Source organism: Caretta caretta, chromosome 4 (assembly GCF_965140235.1).
Source record: "Caretta caretta isolate rCarCar2 chromosome 4, rCarCar1.hap1, whole genome shotgun sequence".
Lineage (NCBI taxonomy): Eukaryota > Metazoa > Chordata > Testudines > Cheloniidae > Caretta > Caretta caretta.
The window spans coordinates 129,164,124-129,191,713 of NC_134209.1; the positions used below are offsets into that span (position 1 = coordinate 129,164,124).

The 27,590-nt window shown below is 44.7% G+C and overlaps 1 protein-coding gene across 4 annotated transcripts in view; it reads left to right on the top strand.

The window, feature by feature from the left end:
• The first annotated feature begins 580 nt into the window (after positions 1-580).
• TBC1D14 (TBC1 domain family member 14) overlaps positions 581-27,590 on the top strand; it is a 122,496-nt gene continuing 95,486 nt past the window's right edge. For 2 of the 4 annotated variants that reach the window (XM_048848944.2, XM_048848945.2), the window contains exons 1-2: positions 581-1,021; positions 14,061-14,799. In XM_048848944.2, the coding sequence (XP_048704901.1) occupies positions 979-1,021; positions 14,061-14,799 (782 nt within the window). In that variant the 5' untranslated portion in view covers positions 581-978. Of the gene's footprint in view, positions 1,022-1,234; positions 1,442-14,060; positions 14,800-27,590 lie in introns of those variants that run through there. The other 2 variants (XM_048848942.2, XM_048848943.2) reach the window with 2 other exon arrangements.

Here is a 27,590-nt window from a genome sequence, read left to right on the forward strand (position 1 = left end):
ATAAAGCCTCTCCCTCCATGTTAGGTTTCCAAAGTGGGTGGGCTTTTTGTGCCCCCCGCTTTGGGTCTGTGTCACCGGCCCGTTCTGGGGCTCCCACGGGCTGCCAGGTAGGGCGCTCTCTGCCTGTCTGAACTTGGCGTTTTCTCTCAGCTGTCCGGGTTCCCTGATAAATCGCCACCGGGTGACAAAGACCCGCAGAGACGGTCGCTTTCCTCGCCTCAGAGTCGCCCGGGGTCTCCCTGCTTCACCGCAGGCCCCCTCCTCCCATGCAGCGGGGCAGCCACAGCAACACAGGGGCCCCACGCTGCTCCATGCTCTCGGCCGCTCCATTAGTCTCCCCTTCCTCGCGCCCTCCAACCCCCGAGAATTCAAAATGGCGGTGGGCGGAGCTACTCGGAACAGGTACAGCGCCTGGCCGCGGGGAAGCCAAGCCGGGTCCGGCTAGCTCCGCCCCCTCCCTCTGCAAGCCCTATCTCGCGTGCTTAAACGCTTCTCCCGTCGCTCGCTCTCTCGCCGCCGATTGGCTTCTCTCGGTAGCGGGCGGGGCCAGTGAGCTGCTGGAAGGGGAACAGCGGCAACAGAGAGGATTAGCGTCAGCGGTGGGGGAAGAGACAAGCGTGGGGAACAGCAGACCGGGACTGCTCCCGCGGCGGAGGGGGAGCGGCGCGAAGGTGGAACAGCTGCAGGAGAGGCGGGGCTGGGTAGAACGTGACTGTTCCCGGAAGAGCCCGGCGGCAGCGGCCGAGCAGCGCGAGCGCCCCCGCCCCCGCCGCCCCTCTCCCTGCAGCCCGGCGGGCTGTGTGTGTGTCCTGGGGATGGGGGGCCTGCTCCCCGCTGGGGGTGGCTCCCTGCCGGCAGGGGCTGAGACGCCGCACCCCCGCTGAGCAGCCGAGCCTCCCGGACCAGGCGGAGAATGGACCAGCCCCCGGCTGCCCCTTAGCTCCGCCGCCGCCGCCGCCGCCGCGGGGAGGGCTGGGCATGGCCCGGCCTGAGGAGACCAATGGACGGCAGAGCTACCCAGGTGACGTCCAGCCGGGGAAGTTTTTCTCCTCGGGGGGCGGGAGAGGGTGACTCTGCCCCGGGGCTGAAAGGGAGACGTGCGGTGACCCCTCCGCTGCTTGCCAGCGCGGTAGTGGAAACCTGGCATGGCCAGGAACAAAGGCGAGTCCCGGCTCCCGTCCGGCGGCCCTGCGGTGAGGGCACCCCGGATGCGCCCGTGCGAAACTTTCCACCCGACGGGTTCAGCAGGAGCCGCCCCGCCCCCCGGGTGCTCGGCGAGTTCACTGCCTCGCTCGAATCACCGGCTGGCTGCTCCGAGCCGCGATGGGTGGCGCTTGGGCTTGTCAGCTGGGGCCCGCGGGGAGCCGGCTCGGGGAGCTCCTCGCGGTCCCCTCCGTTTTCGCTTGAGAGGCATACTTCCCAGACTCTCTCGGGCCGCTCGGTGAGGCGCCTTCTGCCGCTCCCCGGGGCGGGGGGGCTTTCAGTTAGCAAGTGGGAGGTGTGGGAGGCGGGGGGAGAGAGAGAACTAGTTGGTACAGCTGGTCGAAAAAATTAAGACACCTTCCCCCCCCCCCTTTTTTTTTCCTTTTTTTTCCTGTTGGTCAAAAATGGTAAAAACAAAGTTATGAAAAAGTATTGAACTTTCTGAATTTTTTATGCAACCCTTCTCAGAAACGTTCGTGTGTGTGTGTGTGTGTTTTTTGAAGTGGCAAAACTAAAAATATGGATCCAGTTTGAACCCTGTCATATGGAAACAATGGTTTTCCACTAGCTCTATTAATTGGGCTTCAAAAACTCAGTGAAATGGTACTGGAGAGTGCATGGGATATTGTTAAAGTGGTCTCTTATGATAGAATACTGGTAATTTGACATGGCCTTATATTTGTTTTCAGTATTATTGGAAAACTGTACATTACTCTTAGAACAGAGGTTTATTATAACACTGATTCATTCGAACTGTTTGACATGAGGGGAAAAGGGGGGAATAGTTTTGTCATTTCAAAACCTGTGCTCATTATCCTTTTCTCCAACCCGTAGCTGGACTTGTAAAAGTTCACAGAGTGTTGCTCTGCAGCAGTCTGGTTTGTGGGGGAGAGGTTTGGCTCCGGTGTCAGAGTTAAAAATTACATAGGATTTTTTTCCATTTAAAACAAATTTCTTCCATTAAAGTTTTTGCACTGATGAACACTGGCTTAACTAATATATCTCCGCGTGGGCTTTTTTTGTCACAAGCTGTTAACTTGTCTCAGATCCATTATGTTCAAGTTAAAGGAATTTGTTACAGGCAGTGCTGCAGTATTAACCTGTTTTCCTCCCAGAAGGCCTGCTTTTACATTCTGTTTGAATGCCCAAAATTGCATGCTTTTCATGCATATTGATTTCCTTTTACACAGTTTAAATGTACACTGAGATCATTTGCAGTAGAGATTTCTAACATGTGTACACTGTATGTACGTAATGTACATGAATATGGCATACTTAGTGAAACATACTACAGTCAAAAGGAAAGGAGTACTTGTGGCACCTTAGGGTATGTCTACACTACGGAATAAGGTCGAATTTATAGAAGTCGGTTTTTTAGAAATCGGTTTTATAAATTCGAGTGTGTGTGTCCCCACAGTAAATGCTCTAAGTGCATTAAGTGCATTAACTCGGCGGAGCGCTTCCACAGTACCGAGGCAAGCGTCGACTTCCGGAGCGTTGCACTGTGGGTAGCTATCCCACAGTTCCCGCAGTCTCCGCTGCCCATTGGAATTCTGGGTTGAGATCCCAATGCCTGATGGGGCTAAAACATTGTCGCGGGTGGTTCTGGGTACATATCGTCAGCCTCCCGTTCCCTCCCTCCCCCCGTGAAAGCAAGGGCAGACAATCATTTCGCGCCTTTTTTCCTGAGTTACCTGTGCAGACGCCATACCATGGCAAGCATGGAGCCCGCTCAGGTAACCGTCACCCTATGTCTCCTGGGTGCTGGCAGACGCGGTACGGCATTGCTACACAGTAGCAGCAACCCCTTGCCTTGTGGCAGCAGACGGTACAGTACGACTGGTAGCCGTCATCGTCATGTCTGAGGTGCTCCTGGTCGCCTCTGTGAGGTCGATCAGGAGCGCCTGGGCAGACATGGGCACAGGGACTAAATTTGGAGTGACTTGACCAGGTCATTCTCTTTAGTCCTGCAGTCAGTCCTATTGAACCGTCTTATGGTGAGCGGGCAGGCGATACGGACTGCTAGCAGTCGTGCTGTACCATCTTCTGCCGAGCAGTCATGAGATGTGGATGGCATGCAGTCCGTCTGCTGCCAGCCAAAGATGTAAAAGATAGATGGAGTGGGTCAAAACAAGAAATAGACCAGATTTGTTTTGTACTCATTTGCTTCCCCCCCCTCCCCTGTCTAGGGGACTCATTCTTCTAGATCACACTGCAGTCAAGATGCAGCGAGGTAAATCTAGCCATGTATCAATCAGAGGCCAGGCTAACCTTCTTGCTCCAATAAGGACAATAACTTAGGTGCACCATTTCTTATTGGAACCCTCTGTGAAGTCCTGCCTGAAATACTCCTTGATGTAAAGCCACCCCCTTTGTTGATTTTAGCTCCCTGAAGCCAACCCTGTAAGCGCCCCTCCCAGCGTCAGAGCAATGGCAAACAATCGGGCATCTGAGAGTGCTGTCCAGAGCAGTCACAATGGAGCGCTCTGATGGGGCTAAAACATTGTCGCGGGTGGTTCTGGGTACGTGTCGTCAGGCCCCCGTTCCCTCCCTCCCTCCGTGAAAGCAAGGGCAGACAATCATTTCGCGCCTTTTTTCCTGAGTTACCTGTGCAGACGCCATACCACAGCAAGCATGGAGCCCGCTCAGGTAACCGTCACCCTATGTCTCCTGGGTGCTGGCAGACGCGGTACGGCTTTGCTGCACAGTAGCAGCAACCCCTTGCCTTCTGGCAGCAGACGGTGCAATACGATTGGTAGTCGTCCTCATCGTGTCCGAGGTGCTCCTGGCCGCGTCGGCTGGGAGCGCCTGGGCAGACATGGGCGCAGGGACTAAATTTGGAGTGACTTGACCAGGTCATTCTCTTTAGTCCTGCAGTCAGTCCTATTGAACCGTCTTATGGTGAGCAGGCAGGCGATACGGACTGCTAGCAGTCGTACTGTACCATCTTCTGCCAGGCAGGCAAGAGATGAGGATTGCTAGCAGTCGTATTGCACCATCTTCTGCCAGGCAGGCAAGAGATGGGGATGGCTAGCAGGCGTACTGTACCATCTTCTGCCAAGCAGCCATGAGATGTGGATGGCATGCAGTCCTTCTGCACCGTCTGCTGCCAGCCAAAGATGTAAAAGATAGATGGAGTGGGTCAAAACAAGAAATAGACCAGATTTGTTTTGTACTCATTTGCCTCCTCCCCTGTCTAGGGGACTCATTCCTCTAGGTCACACTGCAGTCACTCACAGAGAAGGTGCAGCGAGGTAAATCTAGCCATGTATCAATCAGAGGCCAGGCTAACCTCCTTGTTCCAATAACAACGATAACTTAGGTGCACCATTTCTTATTGGAACCCTCCGTGCAGTCCTGCCTGAAATACTCCTTGATGTACAGGCACCCCCTTTGTTGATTTTAGCTCCCTGAAGCCAACCCTGTAAGCCGTGTCGTCAGTCGCCCCTCCCTCCGTCAGAGCAACGGCAGACAATCGTTCCGCGCCTTTTTTCTGTGCGGACGCCATACCACGGCAAGCATGGAGCCCGCTCAGCTCACTTTGGCAATTAGGAGCACATTAACCACCACACGCATTATTCAGCAGTATATGCAGCACCAGAACATGGCAACGCGATACCGGGCGAGGAGGCGACGTCAGCGCGGTCCCGTGAGTGATCAGGACATGGACACAGATTTCTCTGAAAGCATGGGCCCTGACAATGCATGCATCATGGTGCTAATGGGGCAGGTTCATGCTGTGGAACGCCGATTCTGGGCTCGGGAAACAAGCACAGACTGGTGGGACCGCATAGTGTTGCAGGTCTGGGACGATTCCCAGTGGCTACGAAACTTTCGCATGCGTAAGGGCACTTTCATGGAACTTTGTGACTTGCTTTCCCCTGTCCTGAAGCGCATGAATACCAAGATGAGAGCAGCCCTCACAGTTGAGAAGCGAGTGGCGATAGCCCTGTGGAAGCTTGCAACGCCAGACAGCTACCGGTCAGTTGGGAATCAATTTGGAGTGGGCAAATCTACTGTGGGGGCTGCTGTGATGCAAGTAGCCCACGCAATCAAAGATCTGCTGATATCAAGGGTAGTGACCCTGGGAAATGTGCAGGTCATAGTGGATGGCTTTGCTGCAATGGGATTCCCTAACTGTGGTGGGGCTATAGATGGAACCCATATCCCTATCTTGGCACCGGAGCACCAAGCCGCCGAGTACATAAACCGCAAGGGGTACTTTTCAATAGTGCTGCAAGCTCTGGTGGATCACAAGGGACGTTTCACCAACATCAACGTGGGATGGCCGGGAAAGGTGCATGATGCTCGCATCTTCAGGAACTCTGGTCTGTTTCAAAAGCTGCAGGAAGGGACTTTATTCCCAGACCAGAAAATAACTGTTGGGGATGTTGAAATGCCTATATGTATCCTTGGGGACCCAGCCTACCCCTTAATGCCATGGCTCATGAAGCCGTACACAGGCAGCCTGGACAGTGGTCAGGAGCTGTTCAACTACAGGCTGAGCAAGTGCAGAATGGTGGTAGAATGTGCATTTGGACGTTTAAAGGCGCGCTGGCGCAGTTTATTGACTCGCTTAGACCTCAGCGAAACCAATATTCCCACTGTTATTACTGCTTGCTGTGTGCTCCACAATATCTGTGAGAGTAAGGGGGAGACGTTTATGGCGGGGTGGGAGGTTGAGGCAAATCGCCTGGCTGCTGGTTACGCGCAGCCAGACACCAGGGCGGTTAGAAGAGCACAGGAGGGCGCGGTACGCATCAGAGAAGCTTTGAAAAACAGTTTCATGACTGGCCAGGCTACGGTGTGAAAGTTCTGTTTGTTTCTCCTTGATGAACCCCCCCGCCCCTTGGTTCACTCTACTTCCCTGTAAGCTAACCACCCTCCCCTCCTCCCTTTAATCATTGCTTGCAGAGCCAATAAAGTCATTGCTGCTTCACAGTCATGCATTCGTTATTCATTCATCACACAAATAGGGGGATGACTACCAAGGTATCCCAGGAGGGGTGGTGGAGGAGGGAAGGAAAATGCCACACAGCACTTTAAAAGTTTACAACTTTAAAATTTATTGAATGACAGCCTTCTTTTTTTTGGGCAATCCTCTGTGGGGGAGTGGCTGGTTGGCCGGAGGCCTCCCCACCGTGTTCTTGGGCGTCTGGGTGTGGAGGCTATGGAACTTGGGGAGGAGGGCGGTTGGTTACAGAGGGGCTGCAGTGGCAGTCTGTGCTCCAGCTGCCTTTGCTGCAGCTCAACCATACACTGGAGCATACTGGTTTGGTCCTGCAGCAGCCTCAGCATTGAATCCTGCCTCCTCTCATCACGCTGCCGCCACCTTTGAGCTTCAGCCCTGTCTTCAGCCCGCCACTTACTCTCTTCAGCCCGCCACTTACTCTCTTCAGCCCTCCACCTCTCCTCCCGGTCATTTTGTGCTTTCCTGCACTCTGACATTATTTGCCTCCACGCATTCGTCTGTGCTCTGTCAGTGTGGGAGGACAGCATGAGCTCGGAGAACATTTCATCGCGAGTGCGTTTTTTTTTCTTTCTAAGCTTCACTAGCCTCTGGGAAGGAGAAGATCCTGTGATCATTGAAACACATGTAGCTGGTGGAGAAAAAAAAAGGGACAGCGGTATTTAAAAAGACACATTTTATAAAACAGTGGCTACACTCTTTCAGGGTAAACCTTGAAAGTTAACATTACATACATAGCACATGTGCTTTCGTTACAAGGTCGCATTTTGCCTCCTCCCACCGCGTGAACGGATTTTGGTTGAATGCCAGCAAACATACACTGCAATGCTTTGTTCTACAGTGATTCCCCAGTACGTGTTGCTGGCCTGGAGTGGTAAAGTGTCCTACCATGAAGGACGAAATAAGGCTGCCCTCCCCAGAAACCTTTTGCAAAGGCAGAACCGCAAATGCCAGGGCAAAGTAATCCTTTCACATGCTTGCTTTTAAACCATGTATAGCATTTTAAAAGGTACACTCACCAGAGGTCCCTTCTCCGCCTGCTGAGTCCAGGAGGCAGCCTTGGGTGGGTTCGGGGGGTACTGGCTCCAGGTCTAGGGTGAGAAACAGTTCCTGGCTGTCGGGAAAACCGGTTTCTCCGCTTGCTTGCTGTGAGCTATCTACAACCTCCTCATCATCATCTTCTTCGTCCCCAAAACCTACTTCTGTATTGCCTCCATCTCCATTGAAGGAGTCAAACAACACGGCTGGGGTAGTGGTGGCTGAACCCCCTAAAATGGCATGCAGCTCATCATAGAAGCGGCATGTTTGGGGCTCTGACCCAGAGCGGCCGTTCGCCTCTCTGGTTTTCTGGTAGGCTTGCCTCAGCTCCTTCAGTTTCACGCGGCACTGCTTCGGGTCCCTGTTATGGCCTCTGTCCTTCATGCCCTGGGAGATTTTCAGAAAGGTTTTGGCATTTCGAAAACTGGAACGGAGTTCTGATAGCACGGATTCCTCTCCCCAAACAGCGATCAGATCCCGTACCTCCCGTTCAGTCCATGCTGGAGCTCTTTTGCGATTCTGGGACTCCATCATGGTCACCTCTGCTGATGAGCTCTGCATGGTCACCTGCAGCTTGCCACGCTGGCCAAACAGGAAATGAGATTCAAAAGTTCGCGGTTCTTTTCCTGTCTACCTGGCCAGTGCATCTGAGTTGAGAGCGCTGTCCAGAGCGGTCAGAATGGAGCACTCTGGGATAGCTCCCGGAGGCCAATACCATCGAATTGTGTCCACAGTACCCCAAATTCGAGCCGGCAACGTCGATTTAAGCGCTAATCCACTTGTCAGGGGTGGAGTAAGGAAATCGATTTTAAGAGCCCTTTAAGTCGAAATAAAGGGCTTCATTGTGTGGACGGGTGCAGGTTTAAATCGATTTAACGCTGCTAAATTCGATCTAAAGTCCTAGTGTAGACCAGGGCTCAGAGACTAACCAATTTATTTGAGCATAAGCTTTCGTGAGCTACAGCTCACGAAAGCTCATGCTCAAATAAATTGGTTAGTCTCTAAGGTGCCACAAGTACTCCTTTTCTTTTTGCGAATACAGACTAACACGGCTGTTCCTCTGAATACTAGTCATTTTCCTGAAGAGTGGTTTTGACACTCTATATATATGTATAACGTAATCACTTTGCAGTTCAAAGGTTGTATTGGTCCTAAAATACAATGGTCATTTATTTTTCAGGCAGGAGTATGGAGGTAACTATGCAAGATGGCCCAAACTCTGTCTAGTTCTTATGGGCTCCCAAAGCAATATACAAACATTAATTCTTTGAGTACCACCAAAATATGAACCCTGTTCTGTAGATTGGGGATGGGGGTCAAAACAAAAAGTTAAGTCACTTGCCCAGAGTTGCAAAGCAAATCTGTGGCAGAGCTAGGACTCGTGAACCCAAAAGACTTGACTGCATGTTTCCTGCTTTAACTGGTAGGCTACTATTAATGAGATGTTGCATTTCTATCAGAATTGTCTTGTTCTACAGTAAAACTGTTACATTTGCAGTATCTAGCATGAGAGCACTAGACTTCTGATGAGATGTAGCCCTAACAGTTTGCCATGCTGATCATAAACAAATTAGGGAAGACGTCAGTATTGGGAGTAGCATTAACAACAACGCTTGGAATTGTCAGCATCAATTTCCAGAGGCTGCATTTATCAGATCTGGAAAACAAATATCCTTTCACTATATTAAAACAAACATCCTGGCCTGGGCACAGGCATAATAAACTGAATGTAAGTTCCATATGTTTTTTTTTTTTTTTTACTGACAATTGGATACTGTCTGTTGCTTTAATTTATATATTGTACAGCAAATGTATGACATTCTGTAGCTTTCTGCTGTATAAAACATTAAAGAAAATTGTAGTTGTACTTACTTCTGCTTTTACAGATTGCATACTTAAAGCAACTCTTCCTGTTATGTTTCCTGCGTAAAGGAAGAAATTTTTAAACCAAGTCAGAACAATTGCGCGGTGCTGTGTTGAAACCTACTTTGACTTATCTAAGAATCAATTTACTATTAGAAAACGGTTCATCAGCCTCTTGAGCTACTGTATTCTCTTGCTTTGAGCAAGAACACTTGAATGCTTATTTGTAAGTATCCTGCGAAGAACCACATGATAAAACAGCAGTGAAACTGGAGTAACAGGTCACTTTCACTTTGCTGCCACTTGAGAAAGCACTAAGCAGCAGCAGAGGCAGACATCTGGAGTTCTTCATTGGGGAAGAGAGCTTAAACACACAGACTGGGGGACATACTGCAGAGACATCCCCTGGTATCAACCAGAAAGTTGAGGGAAGGGTAGAATAGTGAGGCTGTCTCCCCCTCCTTGCATTACAGTAGCCAGAAGGCTTGTGGAGTGGTGAAGTAGCAGAAATTTCCTACTGAGGTAGGAGAGGGAATCAGAGAGAATGATTAAAATATGGGTGATGTTGAGGGAAGGGGAGTAAGGAGCTTCAGATCTATCCGATCAGCTAGTCAGAAGATGCTGTGTTTTTTTGACAGGTTTCAGAGGAACAGCCGTGTTAGTCTGTATTCGCAAAAAGAAAAGGAGTACTTGTGGCACCTTAGAGACTAACCAATTTATTTGAGCATGAGCTTTCGTGAGCTTGCTTTTTTGGTTTGTTTTTAAAGACTGGGGGAGAGCGCATTCAAAGCAGAGTATAGGGTCAGTGCTCCTCTTGGAATCTCAGTGCCTTCCTCATTTCCCAGCAGAATTGGGGGAGCAGGTTGATCATGTGAGTTTTGCCCTGGACAAGGGGACTGTTCATGTTGGTCGATGGTTAGTAGGTTTAGTCATTTGACTTTCAGGTGTATGCTTAAGTTTCTCAGCGTAGTGTAGCTGCATGGATGGGTATGAGTAAAAATTTGATTTGTTAATTACGGGTGAAAGTAAGTGGGTTTTTTTTTTGTGTGTGTGTGCATATATACTAAGGAGAAACTTTTGTGCTGAGAAATAAGGAGAGACAAATATGTAGGTTTCAGAATAGCAGCCGTGTTAGTCTGTATCTGCATGCATCCGATGAATTGAGCTGTAGCTCACGAAAACTTATGCTCAAATAAATTTGTTAGTCTCTAAGGTGGCACAAGTACTCCTTTTTCTTTTTACAAATATGTAGGTGATGTGTGACTGAGAACGTAGCATAGGGAAGAGAAGAACAGATAGTGAAGATATCTCTGGAAAAGACATGCTGATTGATCTGTTCTGGAAAAGAAGAAAAATTGAAGTGGGACCAGTAAAAAGGGTTTAACTTAAGTGAGAGATGCAGTAAGTAGGGCTAATCAAAAAAGAACTGATAAAGACCAGAAAAATTAAAATATTGTCTTACCACTAAGTAGCATTTGTTGATTAAGTTATCAAGCCATCTTTATAGCTTGTTAAATGCTAGAATACTGGTGAAATTAATCAAATGGATTCAATAAACTTGTATTTCAGCTATGAAGTTGCTGATCCTTGTATTTTTAATATATTAAAATAGAAAGTTGGACATGTTGCAATTGGTAGCACACAGTGTGTGACTCTTTAAATTGCAGAGGATGTGACTGTGGGAGGCAGCGTGGCGTTGTGGACATTTTTGATCCTATCTATTAGGGTGTGTCCATGTTAGGAAGAAGGTGTGTTAATGTGTGGTAACTCAGGTAAAATCTTAGTAAAGGTAAGGCCCTGTGTCGTTCTCACTACATTAGTAGGTCAAAGTAAACTCTAAGGAGAGGGATCCTTACTATTATACGTTACTAGTGGGTATATCCAATGTACAAGCCCTACACTGGCACAGCTGCAGCTCTGAGGCTGTAGTGTAGACACTTGATACAGCAATGGAAACGGTTTTCCCATCACTATAGTAAATCCACCCCCTGGAAGTGGTAGCTGTGTCAATGGAGTAATTCTTCTGTCAACCTAGTGGTGTGTACATCACGGCTTAGATCAGCTTAATATGTCTTTAAGGGGTGTGAATTTTTCACACCCCATAGCAATGTAGCTAGTTGAACCTAAGTTTTAGGTGTAGACCAGGCCAGTGTTAAGTTAATACTACAAGTGCCTTATCTTTACTAGTATTTTTCCTCATGTTCGTTATCTTGTGCTATCTTTCTTTTTAAAAGGTAAGAATACAGCTTGTTTCCAAGTGAAGACAAAGGCCTTAGTCTTTTTGGGCTACTAGGACTAGGCTGATCTTTTCAAGCCCTGACAATACAACAAAATAGCCACAATAATCAAGTCTTGGGAAAGCACAGGACAAGTTAACTCTCACAATCTTGGTAGTATTCACTTTTGTCTCATTTGACTAACAAATTAGCCTATTAAATATGATGTCCTATAGCAAAAGGAATGGCCAGTTGATGCATTGGTTGGTTTGAATGTATATAATTTAGTTGGCTTTTAGAACTTTGGGAATTTTCTTAGAGTAACTGTTCTTTTTAAAATGCAACTAAACAAATTATCCCTATAAAAGAAAGATAGGAAAAGCCTTAAGTATTGACCTATACTTAAATGGCAGCAACATGTTAAGGGAAACATAAAAGTGGGGTGGACTGAAAAGAAACAAAGTTGATTTGCTTAATAAGGCAAGTTTAAGTTGAATGGCATAAGTATTTCTTCACAGAGTTGATATTTTCCAGGTGGATGTCAAGAAATTGATGTTCAATAGACTGCAGATTAAAATTGGGCCAAGGTTTAAATGTTGTGAAAATAGCTTTATAACAGCCCCAAACCAATAAATATTCAATGGAAAAAGCCACATTAAGTTAAGCTTGCTTGGTAGTATGTCATCCCCATGCAGAACATTGCATTGAGCTAAACTCAAACATCTGAAAACAAGGAAAAGGCAGAGCTAAGGTTCACCATGCAACCTTAGCAATGCCCCGATATGCCCCATTAACCCACATTCGTTTGCTCTTATGTTTCAGCAACTGTGGGGTTGGCAAAGGAGCTGAGGAGTTTGTACAACCCATTCACTCTGACCTACAGGATTCAGTCTAATGCTATTAAAAGACAAAAGTTGGAGGGCAGTTGCATACGCATACTTTCCTGTTGTTCTCTTGCAGCTGGCAGTAACCAGTGGGAATTTATTTGCTTCTACTCCAGGTGCAGTCAGTGTGTTAGGTGCACCTAAGTTAAATGGTGGAGGTAGTAGTTGGGCCTTCTTGGTAAAGGTGTGTTTGAGTGTGCGGGGGATTGGTGGTGTACTGTCACAGGTAGGGGGTGCCATGCCTCCCTCACCTGAGTTCCCAACCTCTCTTGCCTATCTATTAATCCATATGGCCACATAATCCTCTTCCCCTCGCTGCAGCCCCAGACCTCTCTTCTCCACCCCCAATACCTTCTCTTCCCAGGAAAGATTCAACTCTTTCTCTCCCCCCCCCCCCCCGATTAAATTGCCACCCATGACTCTCAAATTGCGGCAACCTCCAGCCACTCTGTTCAAAACTCCTTTTGTCTTAGGTGTGGTATTGGGGTTAATTTATCCTTAGGGCCAGTCTACACTGGCAACACTAAAGTGCTGCCGCGGCAGCGCTTTAACATGCCTTGTGTGGTCACGGCGCAGCGCCGGGAGAGAGCTCTCTCCCGGCGCTCTAAACAAAACCACCTCCACGAGGGGCATAGCTCCCGGCGTTGGTGCACTGTGTACGCTGGCACTTTACAGCGCTGAAACTTGCAGCGCTAAGGGTGTGTATGTGTGTGTGTTTTTTCACACCCCTGAGCGAGAAAATTGCAACACTGTAAATTGTCATTGTAGACAAGCCCTTAGATAGGTTAAAGAAGGGTGAGTTCTCGACCATCAACAGGTCTGTGATTCATCCAGTCGTTATTACCTCTTAGTTTAACAGCACAAAGCAGTAGAAGGAAATTGGGTTTTTGGGGGGGCCCTCTGTAACTTGGAAACCCCTAAATCAAATGACCTCAAATTTGCATTACTTAGGCTGCCCGGTGCCTCCATGCGGCACACCAAATTTCAAAGCAATCTGAGTAACTGGATTGTAGCGCAGTTACAAGAATCGATATTAAACTATATTAATTGGCGGGAATGGAAGCCCTCTAGCTGTTTTTCTGTAATGGTGCATGTGCAGTGTGTATATTTAAAAAAAAAAAAAAAATTCTCAAATTGGCTCCCCCGGAGTCTTCGTCGGTGCCATGCACTACCTTAGGTAAAACTTGATAGTTTGACACCATTCTGACCCAGATCACATAAATAGTTTGATCTTTACCTCTGGGCCAAAAAAAAAAAAAAATCCCACCTAGAAACTTTCTTTAAAATGGTTGTGGGAGGGAGGCATATATCTCCAGCACCCATAGATCTCAACTGGTTCCAAATTTGGATCACTAATCCTACCCTGCACTCTCCTGAGGCATACCAAATGTAAAAAAAATCTGATTATGCACATTGATCTGAGAGAATTGAAAAGGTCCACCTTTATACAGATGTTATGATGCAACGTAACTAAAGTAAAGCTCCTGGGTCACTGTAAAGCTTTCTTGATACCTTAAGATTCCATTGAAAACACCTGTTTTGAAACCCCCGTCATGGAAGCACTGAAAGTGAAACTGATGGTGCTGAATTTTCACTTGACATGCTGAGAGAAGTATACAAAGTAAAGAGTATAAGTAATGACAAGGAAGTAGTTTTTTAAGAGAAAACATTTTCACTTGTAGTAACCTTAGTTCTTATAAACTGATTTATGTTGTTACTAACATATGATTCAGTTGCCAGTGCCCTTCCACCTCAGTTACTTGGTTTATTCTCTGTGTATGATTTTTCCCTAGGTAATGTGTGACTGCTAGATAATTAGTAATTTAGTTCTTTAATAAGAGACTTTAAAGTGTTTAATAAAACAAAACTGTTCTTTCCTTTTAATAGTTAACACCAATTGGACCAAGATGGCTGATGTAAATGTATCCAACTCCTTAAATGGTTTGAGCTTGATGGGAATTCTGGACACCAAAGTGGGCAACAGTATCCAGAGTCTTCAAAACTTGAATTCAAGGGCCCCAAGAGTGCTCTCATTGCCTGAGTATGGACCTAGTCAGCACTCTAGTGCTTTAGAAGATAGCCATAGCCTTAAATCTGTAGATTCTGGTATTCCAACTCTAGAAATAGGGAATCCGGAGCCTGTTCACTGCAGTATGTTAAATGTGAAGAGAAAACAGTCTGAGCCTGAAATCATGCCTGAGAGAACTTTTCAGAGTGCATGCATGCTGCTGTCTTATGTGCCTCCACTTTCTTTGAATGCTGAACATGAACACAGTGTACAAAAGTCCTCAACTTTTCCAAGAACTGGATACGACACAGTGAAACTATACAGTCCAACTTCCAAAGCTTTGAACCGAAGTGATGATATCTCTGTCTGTAGTGTGTCTAGTCTCAGCACAGAACTGTCAACAACTTTATCTGTTAGCAATGAGGACATTTTGGACTTCATGGTCACAAGCAGCTCAAGTGCAATAGTGACCCTGGAGAGTGATGAAGCACAGTTTTCAGATGTTACATTGAATCCCACTAAGGAGACCAATGATCAAAGCCAGCAGGCATGTTGTCAAGAAGTAGATGCGGACAGTAAGTTGAAAATATTGGGACCCTTCACTAGCTTCTTTGCCAGGTAATGGGATTTTGATACTTAAGAAAAATGTTACAGCTTTCTGACTATGTGTTGGGGGCTAGGAGGCTCTTAAAGGGTTTTATGGTAAGGAATTACACATTCCGCTAACACCCAGAGGAACTGGAATTATCAAGATTACTGCCCTCTTTCTGCTCTGCCTCAGTAGGTCAGAGCTGCGCATAGTTGAAAGTTCTATGCTCTGTGGTTGGGATCCACAGAAGCTCGAACTCTGCACATGAAGTGAATGAAGGTGGAACTCTCTTCTTCCCAGCTGTGTTTAAAGGGAGGAAGCATGGTTTGGAGGAAAGGGCTCTGAACTGGACCCCAGGAGATTTGGATTTTCTTCCTGGCTTTGCCATTGGCTTACTGTATGACCTTGGGCAAGTCACTAAACATCATATGCCTTGGTTTCCTTATCTGCCAAATTATGAGGATACTTGCCTACTGTTGTAAAGCACTTGGAGGTCTAGGGATGGAAAATGTTCTAGCAGTGATGAGTATTTTATTAATGTAAACACATTCCACTTAAAGTCTAAATATTTGTCAGGCACTTTATTTTGTTTGACTTAATGTCATCAGTTCACTGATAAGGTAACAAATGACTAAGGATACAATTTAGTCATGGAGATCACAGATTCCGTGACTTTAACAAACTTCCATGACTTCTTTGGCTTCAGCCCCCCCTCCCGCGCAGGGCTCAGGCTTCAGTCGTCTCCCCCCCCCCCCCCCCCCCGGTTATTTTTAGTAAAAATCGTGGGCTTTCATGAATTCTTGTTTGTTGCCTATGACCTGTCCATGACTTTTTTTTATTAAAAATAACCATGACAAAATCTTAACCTTATGACCAGTGGTATTTAGACTGCTCATCTTTGCTGTCAAGATTAGGAAACAGTACTGTTGACCACATCAATTGCTTGTGTCTGCATAATGAGAAAATTCCAAGACCAGAGTTAGAATGGGGAACTTGAGCACTTAATTATTGAAATGGCAACATCTGGGGCAGCACTGAAGCAGTTACATTTCTGAAAGGCTGCCCTGGCTTCCTATGTTAAAAATAATGTATTTAAACTGATATTGAGCTGGTATACACAAACCATAATGTGTGTCATCCTCAGTAATTCTTTTTGTTTGAGGTACGTTAGCCAAGATCATTTTTGGAGCAAGTTGTTAGTACGGTATACAATTCCAAGCAATAAATGATTGGAAGTTATTTCTGTGTTCTGCAGCTTTGGCTATAAAACGCCTTTTTTGCCTATCTGATTATTTCAATGAACCACTTACTCTTCCTAATTTAAACGTCTCTATTTGCCGAAAGAAAAGGCTGATGAAACATTGACAGAACAATCATTTCTGTTACTTCTCTGAAAGCGTTTCTTAATGGGGGGGAAAAAAACTCAAAGCTATTGATTTAAAACTATTAAACTGAGTGATTAAATCACAGCTTAGAGAACAATGTCTTTGTTTTATTCTTGTTTTGAAGTTGCAGTATGTTTGAGTACTCCACTATGGGCTTGGCTCATCAGTAATAGTTTTACAGTTCTATGTGCAAAAGCTTTTGTGGACTTCTACCTATTGGTTGTCATGGCACCAGACTTCATTCAGGAGCAAAAGGATTCTTGGCACTTCAGAGCCTATAGAACCTGGACTTTTGCCTCCCTTCCCGTTCAGGATGGTTGTGAGCCCAAGCAAATGCTGTGCTATTACCTGGAGAGAGCAATGGGCTTTGTCCACAGAAATTTTTTTCTTTATCTCCCCACAACCTGGAAAAATTCCAAACAAAAGGAAACCAAGATGCCACTGGTGTGGCTCCATTAGTGGAAGCACCAATGTAGGTAATTCTAGTAGTTCCACCAGTGTTGCAGTGATGGAAATACTTTTAAGGTTAAAAAGCCTTGTCTAGACCAGAGGTTCTCAAACTGTGAACCACTAGTGGTCCACAGACTCCATTCAAGTGGTCGATGGATGGTTCCCCCTAAGGTGCGTGCCTGTGTGGCCACACATGAGAGAATGAAGGACCATGCACCTAATTAGTGGAGATGTGCAGGCGTGGCTCTGCTAATTAGGTGTCTGGACCCTGGAGAAGGCACACATGTAAGGTGAGGTGGTGGTCTTTGAGTGGGAATAGGCAGTGTGCAGGGCTGTGGCAGCCAGAGAAAGAGGCAACATTCCCCAGCTCCAGGGCTGCAGCTGCTGGGGAGAGATGGCCCTCCTTCCCAGCCTCAGCTCTGACTGCCACAGCGGGGGAGATAGCCTCAGCTCTGTGGCTGCTGTGGCAGGGGAAAGAGGGAGAGACCCCACACACACCCCCTGCCACCTATCCAGCCCGTGGCAAGGGAGATGCCCCGGCTCAGGGGCTGCTGCGGTGGGGGAGAGGGCACATCCATCCATCGCATTAGAAAGGTAAGACTACTGCTATTAAAGTATGAGTTGTGTGCTTTTGTTTGTAGAAGAAAACATTTATTTTCTTATATAGCGCTTCTATCTAAAGCGCTTTACAATAGTTAGCTAATGGTACAGATAACACTTGGAAAGATCATTAAGTGGTCCACGGAGACCCTCAGCAATTTTCAAGTGGTCCGTGGGGGGAAAAAAATGTTTGAGAACCACTGGTCTAGACCAAGCATTAATGTGCCAGTGTTTATGGGCTCCTGGAAGCAGGGTGGCTTGACTTAAATGAAAATGATTAAAATCAGCAAGTGGGAAACCTTGACTTAAATAGATTTTAATCTTGTTTTGCACTTGTGATCTATAGTTATTTTGCTAAAGAAAGTTTGATTCTCTTTGGTTACTGTACTAATAAAGTTTCTCTCACCATGAAAGAGAAACTGAGTGGGAGTTCATAGATAAAAAGAAGGAAAGCTTGTTTTCCTCTTCCTAACTCCCACTCAGTTTCTCAAATTGGAATGAACTGATTTTTGAATTGAGCTAGTTGTTGAATAAACTGAACTTAAACAAATAGTCTTCTGCAGATGTACAGAGAGTATCCCTATCAAAAGGTGGTTTAGCACTTCAGCAAACTGTTTCCAGGTGTTTAGCCATCGACTTTCACCAGTGCAATTAACTTTCTTTAAAATGTTGGCAGCAAAAATTACAGCTTGAATATTTATTTATCTTTAAATATTTTAATAGGCTATAGGAAGTTTTTGTATTAACATAGGTTGTCATAATTTCAAATTCAATTTTAAATCATTTTAATAGTTAAATCTGTATTTCATTTACATTTTATTTAACTTAAATTTTTAAATGTCTTTAAAAGCACCTTTTTATCTACCCTGGTTGAAAACAAAACTGACACCTTCGATATCCCCTAAAGGGCAATATTTTTCAACGAAGTATCATATCGTGTATAACAGGTAACTTCTGGCACTGGGTGATACCACCAGGAGTACATATATGACTCAGTTCAGCACAGAAGCTAAATAATCCATTTGTCTACTTCTCTTATTCCTTCCCTTAGCTGGGAGTAGCTTTCATGTGGCTCAGACAAGCAGAAACCTTTTGAACTTGTCTGTTTCACCTGAAAGAGCAGGATTGCAACTTGCTGTTACTTGCCTCGTTAGAAGTTGTCCCTATGCCTTACCTCTTTCACACAGCATTCCTGTGTGCACATATAACCTATTTGTCCACTTCCCAGATATCTCAACCATGTTTCCCAAGCACTTAATGCTCTACGTCATGCCTTTCTAGGTACTTAGACACGCAGTTCCTCTCTTTATTTTCTTTTTGTGTAACTATATCTAATGAACCTGCAGCGTTTTTAAACCTTGGTGGAACTACCTCAATGAGGCATTCCTTTATATATGAGCTTGGAAAAATCAACATAACAGCAAGGAATCTTGTACTAATGTATGACTGTCACCCTAATGCTAACTTTCCTCTGTTCCCCACGGTGCAGAAACACATTCTACCCTGGAGACCATTAATATTGAGGCATCTGTTAGGTTATAGTAAGTTCTTGCTTTGGAAAGAGTCTGCTCCACAGCTTCAGTTCTTTGTTTCCTTTGGGGTTTATCCAGTTCTCTGAGAAATAAGATATAACTGTTCAAGAGACTCCATTTTATTCAGTTAATTTGCTGGGAATCAGGGTAGGGAGTATCATGTATTTCTTGCAGGGCTCCTACTCACAGATCAGGCTTCTGTATCAGATGTGGACTGACTACAGAGCTTCCTTCTCAAAGAGAGATACCAGAAATGTCTTCCATAAGATCCTTTTATGTACTGCCAGGTACGGGTGAAGTTTGCTTAAATAAGTAAGTGATACACACTAGTGCTAGCTACTGGCTGAACAGTATAACACAGTTCAGCATTCCATTATAGGGAGAGTGAGAATTTGTACCTCTAGCTGTTAAGTCATGGGTGAAATTTGTTTTTCTGTAGATCTCACTCTCCTCTTCACCAATCTGAATTTTCAAGTAATTGCATTTTAACCTTGCAACTATTGTCCTGTGGAAGGTCATTTCAGACTCATTGGTCCACACCAGATAAAGCACAGGTGCAGCATTTAACAATGGCCAAAGTCTAGGGGCCCTAAATCCATATGGTAGCACAACTTCAGTATCATTGCAGTGGTTCTAGTGGTTTTTTTTAAAAAAAAAAAAAAGCCTTCAATATGGAATTGCTGCTTTTTCTAAAGCTGTCATTTGAACTCTACATCGATGGGTACCTATAGTATTAAAAGTTTGGTTAGTGATGTGTAAAAGGCTATGATTTTGTCATGGATATTTTTAGTAAATGTCACAGGTTGCTGGAAGTCACTGAATCTATGACACAATCTTAGGGCACATCACTAAGGCTATCAGCAGCTTGTCGATTCCTGGCCCCTTGAAAGGAGTTTGAGAATTGAAGGGGACTCCATGTTCACTCAGGGACCAGAGTGAAGAAAGGTCTTTGCACTTCCCTCCTAACTTATGTGTTCACACGTTACTACTCAAACCTCTGAATGTGAAGATGATTGCTCCCTCAAATAGCTTCTTTTGTTCCCTGCCTTCATGATAAGGTGACCCAAACTTAGGAAAAGCAAGCTGATCTCTTGCTGGTAGCCACCCTATTGAAGGGGGTGTGTGTGTGCGCACGCATGCACATATGTGTAGTAATCCTCCTAGAGCAAGCCATAAGTGTGATGTCTTTGGACTTTTTCATGAGAAAGGGGTGAGCTACTTGTGAATACAGCTGAGAAATTGATACGGGGAACAAGTGCTGACAAAAGCACAAAGGAAATAAACTTCTTGGCAGCTTTCTCTTGGGGATCTTAGTTATTGTGCTTGAAGTAGGCCTCTCCTTCCCCACTCGCCAAAAAAAACCCTTTCAGACAAGAGTGAGTTTTCTTTAAAGTTGACAGAATAAAGCAAATTGCCCTGAAAAAGTAACACAGATAAAGAAATGATCAGATTGGTGTCCTGTAGATACTCCCCATACAGAAGAGGGAGAATCAGTGAGTCTTCTCTCTTCCTTCCTATGCCAGTGACGATGGGAGGAAGATATAAATTAATTGTACGTTTAGGCTCTGATTCAGCAATGCTGCATGTGAAAATGTGCTTAACTCTTAAGTGTACTCATGTGCTTAGCTGGTTTTCTGAGTCAGAGCCTTTATGAGCATTGCCATCCAGGCCCAGCTACCTATGTGCTATCTGCATGAGTGAGGCTTTTCACATAAATCTTTGGCCACACATTTATTCTCTGTTGGAGTGTGTCCTGCTGGGAACTGATCTGTGGAGTTCGTTGTCTTTTTCTCTGCATTCACTCCTGTAGAAGTAGGACCCACGCCTTCAGTAGTGTGAGCCAATACATTCTTCCATGGGGGGGGGGGGGGGGAGTGAGTGCGTGTGTGTGTGTGTGTGTGTGTTCTTAAATCCAGGTATTCAAGGACACTGGATAAGGAACTGCAATCTTTACAAAGTCCTTGGTAGAGAGCAGGCACCACAAGGCTTTTCCTTGCTGCCAGGGTTTCTTATCTCTTCCGTCTTCCTCTCCCCCCTTCCCCAAAAAAGGATCTTTCAGTAAGTTCTCTGGGAAGATGGATCTGGCTCAGACCTGGATACCATACATGTTATCCAAGTCTAGTCAACACATTTATGACTGGTTTCAGAGTAGTAGCCATGTTAGTCTGTATTCGCAAAAAGAAAAGGAGTACTTGTGGCACCTTAGAGACTAACCAATTTATTTGAGCATAAGCTTTCGTGAGCTACAGCTCACTTCATTGAATGCACTCAGTGGAAAATACAGTGGGGAGATTTATATACATAGAGAACATACACACTGTAACGAGAGTGATCACTTAAGGTGAGCTATTATCAGCAGGGAGCTGGGGGGAATAAACCTTTTGTAGTGATCAAGGTGGGCCATTTCCAGCAGTTGACAAGAACATCTGAGGAACGGTGGGGGGTGAATAAACATGGGGAAATAGTTTTACTTTGTGTAATGACCCATCCACTCCCAGTCTTTATTCAAGCCTAAGTTAATTGTATCCAGTTTGCAAATTAATTCCAATTCAGCAGTCTCTCATTGGAGTCTGTTTTTGAAGTTTTTTTTGTTGAAGAATTGCCACTTTTAGGCCTGTAATCGAATGACCAGAGAGATTGAAGTGTTCTCTGACTGGTTTTTGAATGTTATAATTCTTGACATCTGATTTGTGTCCATTTATTCTTTTACGTAGAGACTGTCCAGTTTGGCCAATGTACATGGCAGAGGGGCATTGCTGGCACATGATGGCATATATCACATTGGTAGATGTGCAGGGGAACGAGCCTCTGATAGTGTGGCTGATGTGATTAGGCCCTATGATGGTGTCCCCTGCTTGTAATAGCTCACCTTAAGCGATCACTCTTGTTACAGTGTGTATGGTAACACCCGTTGTTTTATGTTGTCTATGTATATAAATCTCACCACTGTATTTTCCACTGAATGCATCCGATGAAGTGAGCTGTAGCTCACGAAACATTATGCTCAAATAAATGTGTTAGTTTCTAAGGTGCCACAAGTACTCCTTTTCTTTTTACGTTTATGACTGTGGCCTCTTACTGCTTTACTTGGGTCATTGTCCTTATAATCCTAGAGAAAGGAGAGAGGGCATACTTATGCTCCTTTTATTATTCCCAGTGCAAAATATCTGGTTTTGGCCACCTGAAAAAGAATAGCTCTAATTTGCAATCAGGAAGGAATGTAGATGGGTCTGTTAATAGAGGGCTTGGGAATGAGAGTAATGTTTGACACTTTGGACTAAACACTGAAACTATTAGATTATTTCAAGTATATTGGGATGATTGGCTTTGTGTGGAACTAAGGATTTATCAGATCCATATATGTAGATCTAATGGAAAAGTCCACTGTGCTAATTAGTGAAAACCCTTTTTAAAGCTGTCTCTTGCTGTTTTGAAACAATGTAAAGAGAATATCCTGTAATCTCTTTGTTGTACTGACGTAATTGGAAAGGTGGCATGGTTTTAGGAGTAAAAAGGCCTTATTTTTCCCTGATAACATTATGGAAATGTGGTTTTATGATCATGCATTTCTTTTGATGAGAGGTTAACTTGCACTTATGCCTGCCAGGAGAGGGGAAACTGGAAAATCAAAGATCTTTCTGTTATCTGTCCCCTTTGCTGGTTCCCCCCCCCCCCGTCCCATGTAAACATGGTCCTCTCCCATTTTGAGAAATACTGGTAATGCAATCATGCCACTATTTTAATTGAATTCTGATAACCGTGGGGCTCGAAGAGTCAAAAGGTCTTGGTGTGAGCTCTTGGAGATGAGCTATCTCGCTATTTTACCTCTGATCTTTTATCCATTTTCAGAGTTGTGACCTAAGTTCCCTATGAGATGTGTAGCTGCGCAGTAGCCTATTAAGTGCTGTGCAGGCTCTCAGGGAACGTGCCTGGCCGGGACCTGCTGTGGCTGTGGGAGGGGCGCCCCTCCCCCTCCCCCAACCGAGCCCAGCCCTGGACCTGCCGCAGCTGGGGCACCCCTCCCCGGCCTGAGCCCAGCACCTGCCATGGCTGGGGGAGGGGCACCTATCCCGTGGCCCCAGCCCCGGAGCTGCTGTGGTGGGGAGACGTGCCCTCCCCCCAGCCCAGGTGCTGCTGCAGGGAGAGAACTGGGGGCAGTCCTCCCCACCATAACCCTGAGGCTGCCTGTACCCCAAACCCCTCATCCCTGGCCCCAACCCAGAGCTCTCACCTTCTCCTCCCCCAGCACCCCAACCCTCTGCCCCAGCCCTGATCCCCCCTCCCATACTCGAAACCCCTTTGCACCACCTCCATCACAACAAAAATTAGAGGGAACACTGGTTGTGATCACTGCACACAAGAAGCCTGGGACATTAACAGGTGTGTCTGTGTTAAAAACACTGAGATTCTGGAGGCTGGCCTGAGGACTTTCCTAGAAGTCTGAGGTTCCAGGCTGAAATCCTACTCAGTGTCTTTTTGATAAAGAAATGCTTATGGACTCTCACTCCTACTCAGAAGAGTAACACACCTAGCTGTTTTGTGTAGGATGTTGCCTAGCCCCAGACCTCCTCCACGTACGTAGGATGACTCTTTATACTGGTTACTTCAAAACCTTTGTGACCGTGCACAGGTTATAATTAGCGAATTCCTAGCTCTTCATATATGTGCTTTTTCTGGTATGGAAGCTGGTTGGGAAACCTAATATTCTCTTTCTCTCTTTGGAAACATTGAAAAAAATCAAACCAGCAGCCATCAGATAGATAGTGGGGGGAGAGGGCGGGAAATTGAGGCTTTCCTGCACCCAGTACATTCTTAGGTCTTTTTTGTTATTGGTACACTGTTGTGACAGAGTAAAAATACTAAATTTTATTAAAACGCTTTAGAACTAAATTGTTGATAAAGCATACAAAAATCACTAAACAAATGGCCTTTATCTCCTTTAATCTTTCCCTTACTCATTTATATTTCCAGTAGTGCCTAGAGACCCCAATCAGGACTGGTACTAAGGACAGTATAAATGTAGCAGAAAACAGTCCCTGCTCTACAGTATTTACAACCTAGTTTGAGACAAGACGTGAAGGACAAGAGGAGGGAAGAAGCAGGAGGATAATGGTTGTAAGAGTTTTGCAATTAGACAGTTCAGTAGTATGCACAGCTGGAATGTTCAAACCATATCTTTCCTGTGCCTGTTCTATCTTTAAATGGATATATATTATTTTATTATAGAGAGCTGCTGGAACGTTGTGGGAGGGGTAAGAAGATGAATAGAGGAACTAAGGGTGAAGTCATGGAGGAGGGTAGGAGCAGGAGGCAATGTGAGGGAGAATTAGTAAACAAAAGAAAAAACAAACCTATAAATATCCACAAAGTTAGTTAATTGCAGCTGGAGGGCTCCAAAGGTTGAAATTCTGGATTCCAGAAATTTAACCTTTAGTGGCAATGAAGCAAAGGTTGGCTCTGCTGGGCTCTAGGGATCCCTATCCTTATCTGCTGTTTGTTGTGGGGGGCATCTGCTGAGACCTGTTGATCCTGTAACAGGGGAGTGATTAAAATTGGCAATATTTAAAATAGAATAATGGACTGGGGAACTTGATATCAGGATTGATATTTCATCTTAGGCCTATTCATTTTAAAACCTTTCTTGAGCAAACTAGTGATCTGTATTCTTGTGTTAAGGTCTGGATTACTGCAAGCTGGTTCAAACAAGAATAAAAGGGCAATGCTTTTCCATAGTTGTCCCCTCTCCCAGTGTTTATCACAGAACCAAAAAAACAACAACAACAAAAAAAAACCTTGAATAACTTAAAATCCTGTTCACTATTTTAAGCAAGTCTTTTTTTTTTCTTGCAAAGTTGCATTGCAATTATGTATTAATACTTACCTTCGATAAAGATTGCTGAAAGTGGGTGGAAGTTCGTTTGCCATATTAATTATGTGCTTATTGTTAAATTGCTAGACAAAAGTATGACCTTTGTCCTGTGGCCTATTGGCCACTAGATGCTGAAGTGAAACGATCAATTAACTTTCATTCGTGCCCTTCCTATGTAGATTTTAGACAATTGTACTATCTAATTTGAATTGTGTTTTATTTTCCAGCTTCTTACTAAAACTCATTTGAGAGGCTACTTTGAGAGGGGTAGGGAGAAAGGTGCTCCATCTAAATCCTTCTGCTGGCAAGAAACTGTATTTGAATTAGTTACCAGCATAAATAAATTGAACAGGATGGTTGAAATGCCTCTAGTTCCTTGTGGATGTTTTTACTCTTTCTGGTACATGAAATTTGTGCACTCTTTCAGTTATGTTTCTGAGATTCTTAAGTATTTTCTTTCAGGAAAAGTTCAAAAATACTATATGGTGAGTGAGCTGTTTAGTACAATAATTAACATCAGGTCACAGGAAAGAAAAATATACTTTTTTTTTTTTTTAATGAGAGGGGTATAGTGACAAAAGGCATCACACATGGTCAGGAAGTCAGTGTATATTAGCTGCAAATATATAAAGGGGATGTTGCATCAGAACCACATATAACGGTTGCCAATTTTAGTTGGACATATTCCTGGGGGTTTCTTCACATGACATAATTTTTAATTCCTAGAGACTCCAGGCCAATCCCAGAGGGTTGGTAACCCTACATATAATGCATTTGCAGCATCAGATTTTAATATATTTCCCTCCCACTCCCACAGGTCTCCCTTGTCAGGCTCTCTTTTATTAGTTTGCAATACCTCTAGTCTCAATATATGGAGGTATGTACGCTAGACTCTTCACTTTTTCTAATTATACATTTCCAAATTAGGACTTTAATATTCATTTCTTGGTGATTTCTAAAGATTTGGTTCTTCCGCCACGTCCAGTATGCAGACTTTATAGAGGATCATATCTTTGTCTGGAGTGCTGGGAAAACACTGGAATATATAGTTCCTATTTCTTTGTTTAAATTTTGGGGACGGATTAGCTGCTGGTTGTCAGCATCCCCAGCATTTACTATGGCTAGCAAAACCAGCTATGTTGCCTGGGTTTTCAAGTAAAATGTTTAAGGATTTATTCTGGAAGAATCCTAAAGCTAATGAATTTGGATGTGTTTTTAGCATTTTGCTTGTAACTTGTGAGAATCAGACATGTAACTCAGCTTCATTTATTTTTATCTCCAAGGTCAGTTGGTATGACAAAAGTAGCAACGGACTGATTACTTTCAAGGTGTCCTTTATTATCAAACTTCTTAAAGTCCTCTAATGGAAACATTCATGACCTCTAGGCTTCACATATTGTCTTATCGCATTTGTAAAATAGGCTACTCTTTTATATAGTAAGTGCTTTGTGGTAGGAGCAGATACTATTTGTGTAAGAAAAAGGAATCTAATGTCAAACTAAATTTCCTACTTTTTATTGTTGCATCCATGTGTCCTTTACTACTCGTCCGTACAATGAACTTAAACTTTGGAGTGTCCTTTATGGGACCATTTATTGAATTTGATAAATCAGTTTTTGAGTGGCAAGTCATGATAATAAACAAAGGATTCTTTCTCAAGGGTAATGTTAAGTGGTCAGGATGTGGAAATGTCTTCTGCTGTGTACCTAATGGAGTTGCTAAATCATTTTCTAGGTTGAAGTTGAGTATGTGCCTGTTGTCAGATCTGGTTGAGCTCCCACTGTTGTGATGGGATCCAAATGCTGAATCATACGTGCTCTTAACTTGCTGGAGCTGTACAGAGTTTTAGGCACTGTCATTGGCTTTGGACCAGTAGGCATGCACACCACGTGTGGACCTTGTGTCTGACACCCTGGTTGCAGTGGGGATTCTATACCCTGAAACTAGTGTCTCCTACCCAGCAGCTTTTGAATATTTCCCATTGAATACTACCAAAGGGTGTGAGCCTTCCAGTTTACCTATTTGTGGGCATGCAATAGTGAAAGCAAACAGACATGTGGATGGACTTTTACCCAGGATTCTGAAATGTCACTGCCCTTTGCTTAGGTAGCAAGAGAAATACAAATGTATACAAAACAGTGTACACCCCTATATGCGTTACCCTGCCTCTGGGTTCCTCACCACTCTGGAACATTCTCTGGGCTTCTGCAGAGTCCTCTGGCATGTTTGGGATCCTTGTCTTGCAGCTTATAGCTTCTTTTCAGAATCGGAGAGCCTTTCTAGATCAGCTAACTCTCTGCTCAAGGCTGGCCCACCAATTGAATTCCCTAGCTAGGAAAGCATGCCCATCTCTTCCTCTTTCTTGCCAAAAACTTCCCATGTCTCCTTGAATCTTCTCTCAAGTTTGTTCCTTGGGTGTCAGCTAACCTATTGTCCCAGGATGCTTGTGTGACATTACCCAGGGTACAATCTGGACTGATGGACAGTTGTCTTTTCTCAGACCATTGTAGAATACAAATTTCATTATTTCTTCTATCTTTTAAATACTTAAAAATTTAGGTAGAATAAGCATTTCCATCAGTTAGAGGTGTGTGTTACCTTTTTGTTTTCCTTTTTTTCTTTTCTGTAGCTCAACGTGAATAGTGCAGAAAGGCATTGAACATTTAATGTGCAGAGGAAACTACTAGAGCTCAACACCTATGCACAGTGGCTTCGTCTACACTTGCAAGTTTTTTTTGCCAAAAGAAACAGCAGAGGTGCGGCAAAGTCACTTTTTGCGATGAAACTCCTCAGTTGCAGCACTGTAGTAAAACCACCTCCACGAGAGCGATTAAGACTTTTTGCGCAAAGGTTTTATCACCACAGGGCCAGTGTAAACACCTTGCTTGCTCCGTTCTGACAGCTAGGGTGCTGTGCTGCTTTGCTCTGGGACACACAGAGTAAATCATTAACATGGAATGCTCCTGCTGTCTCCCACACTACCA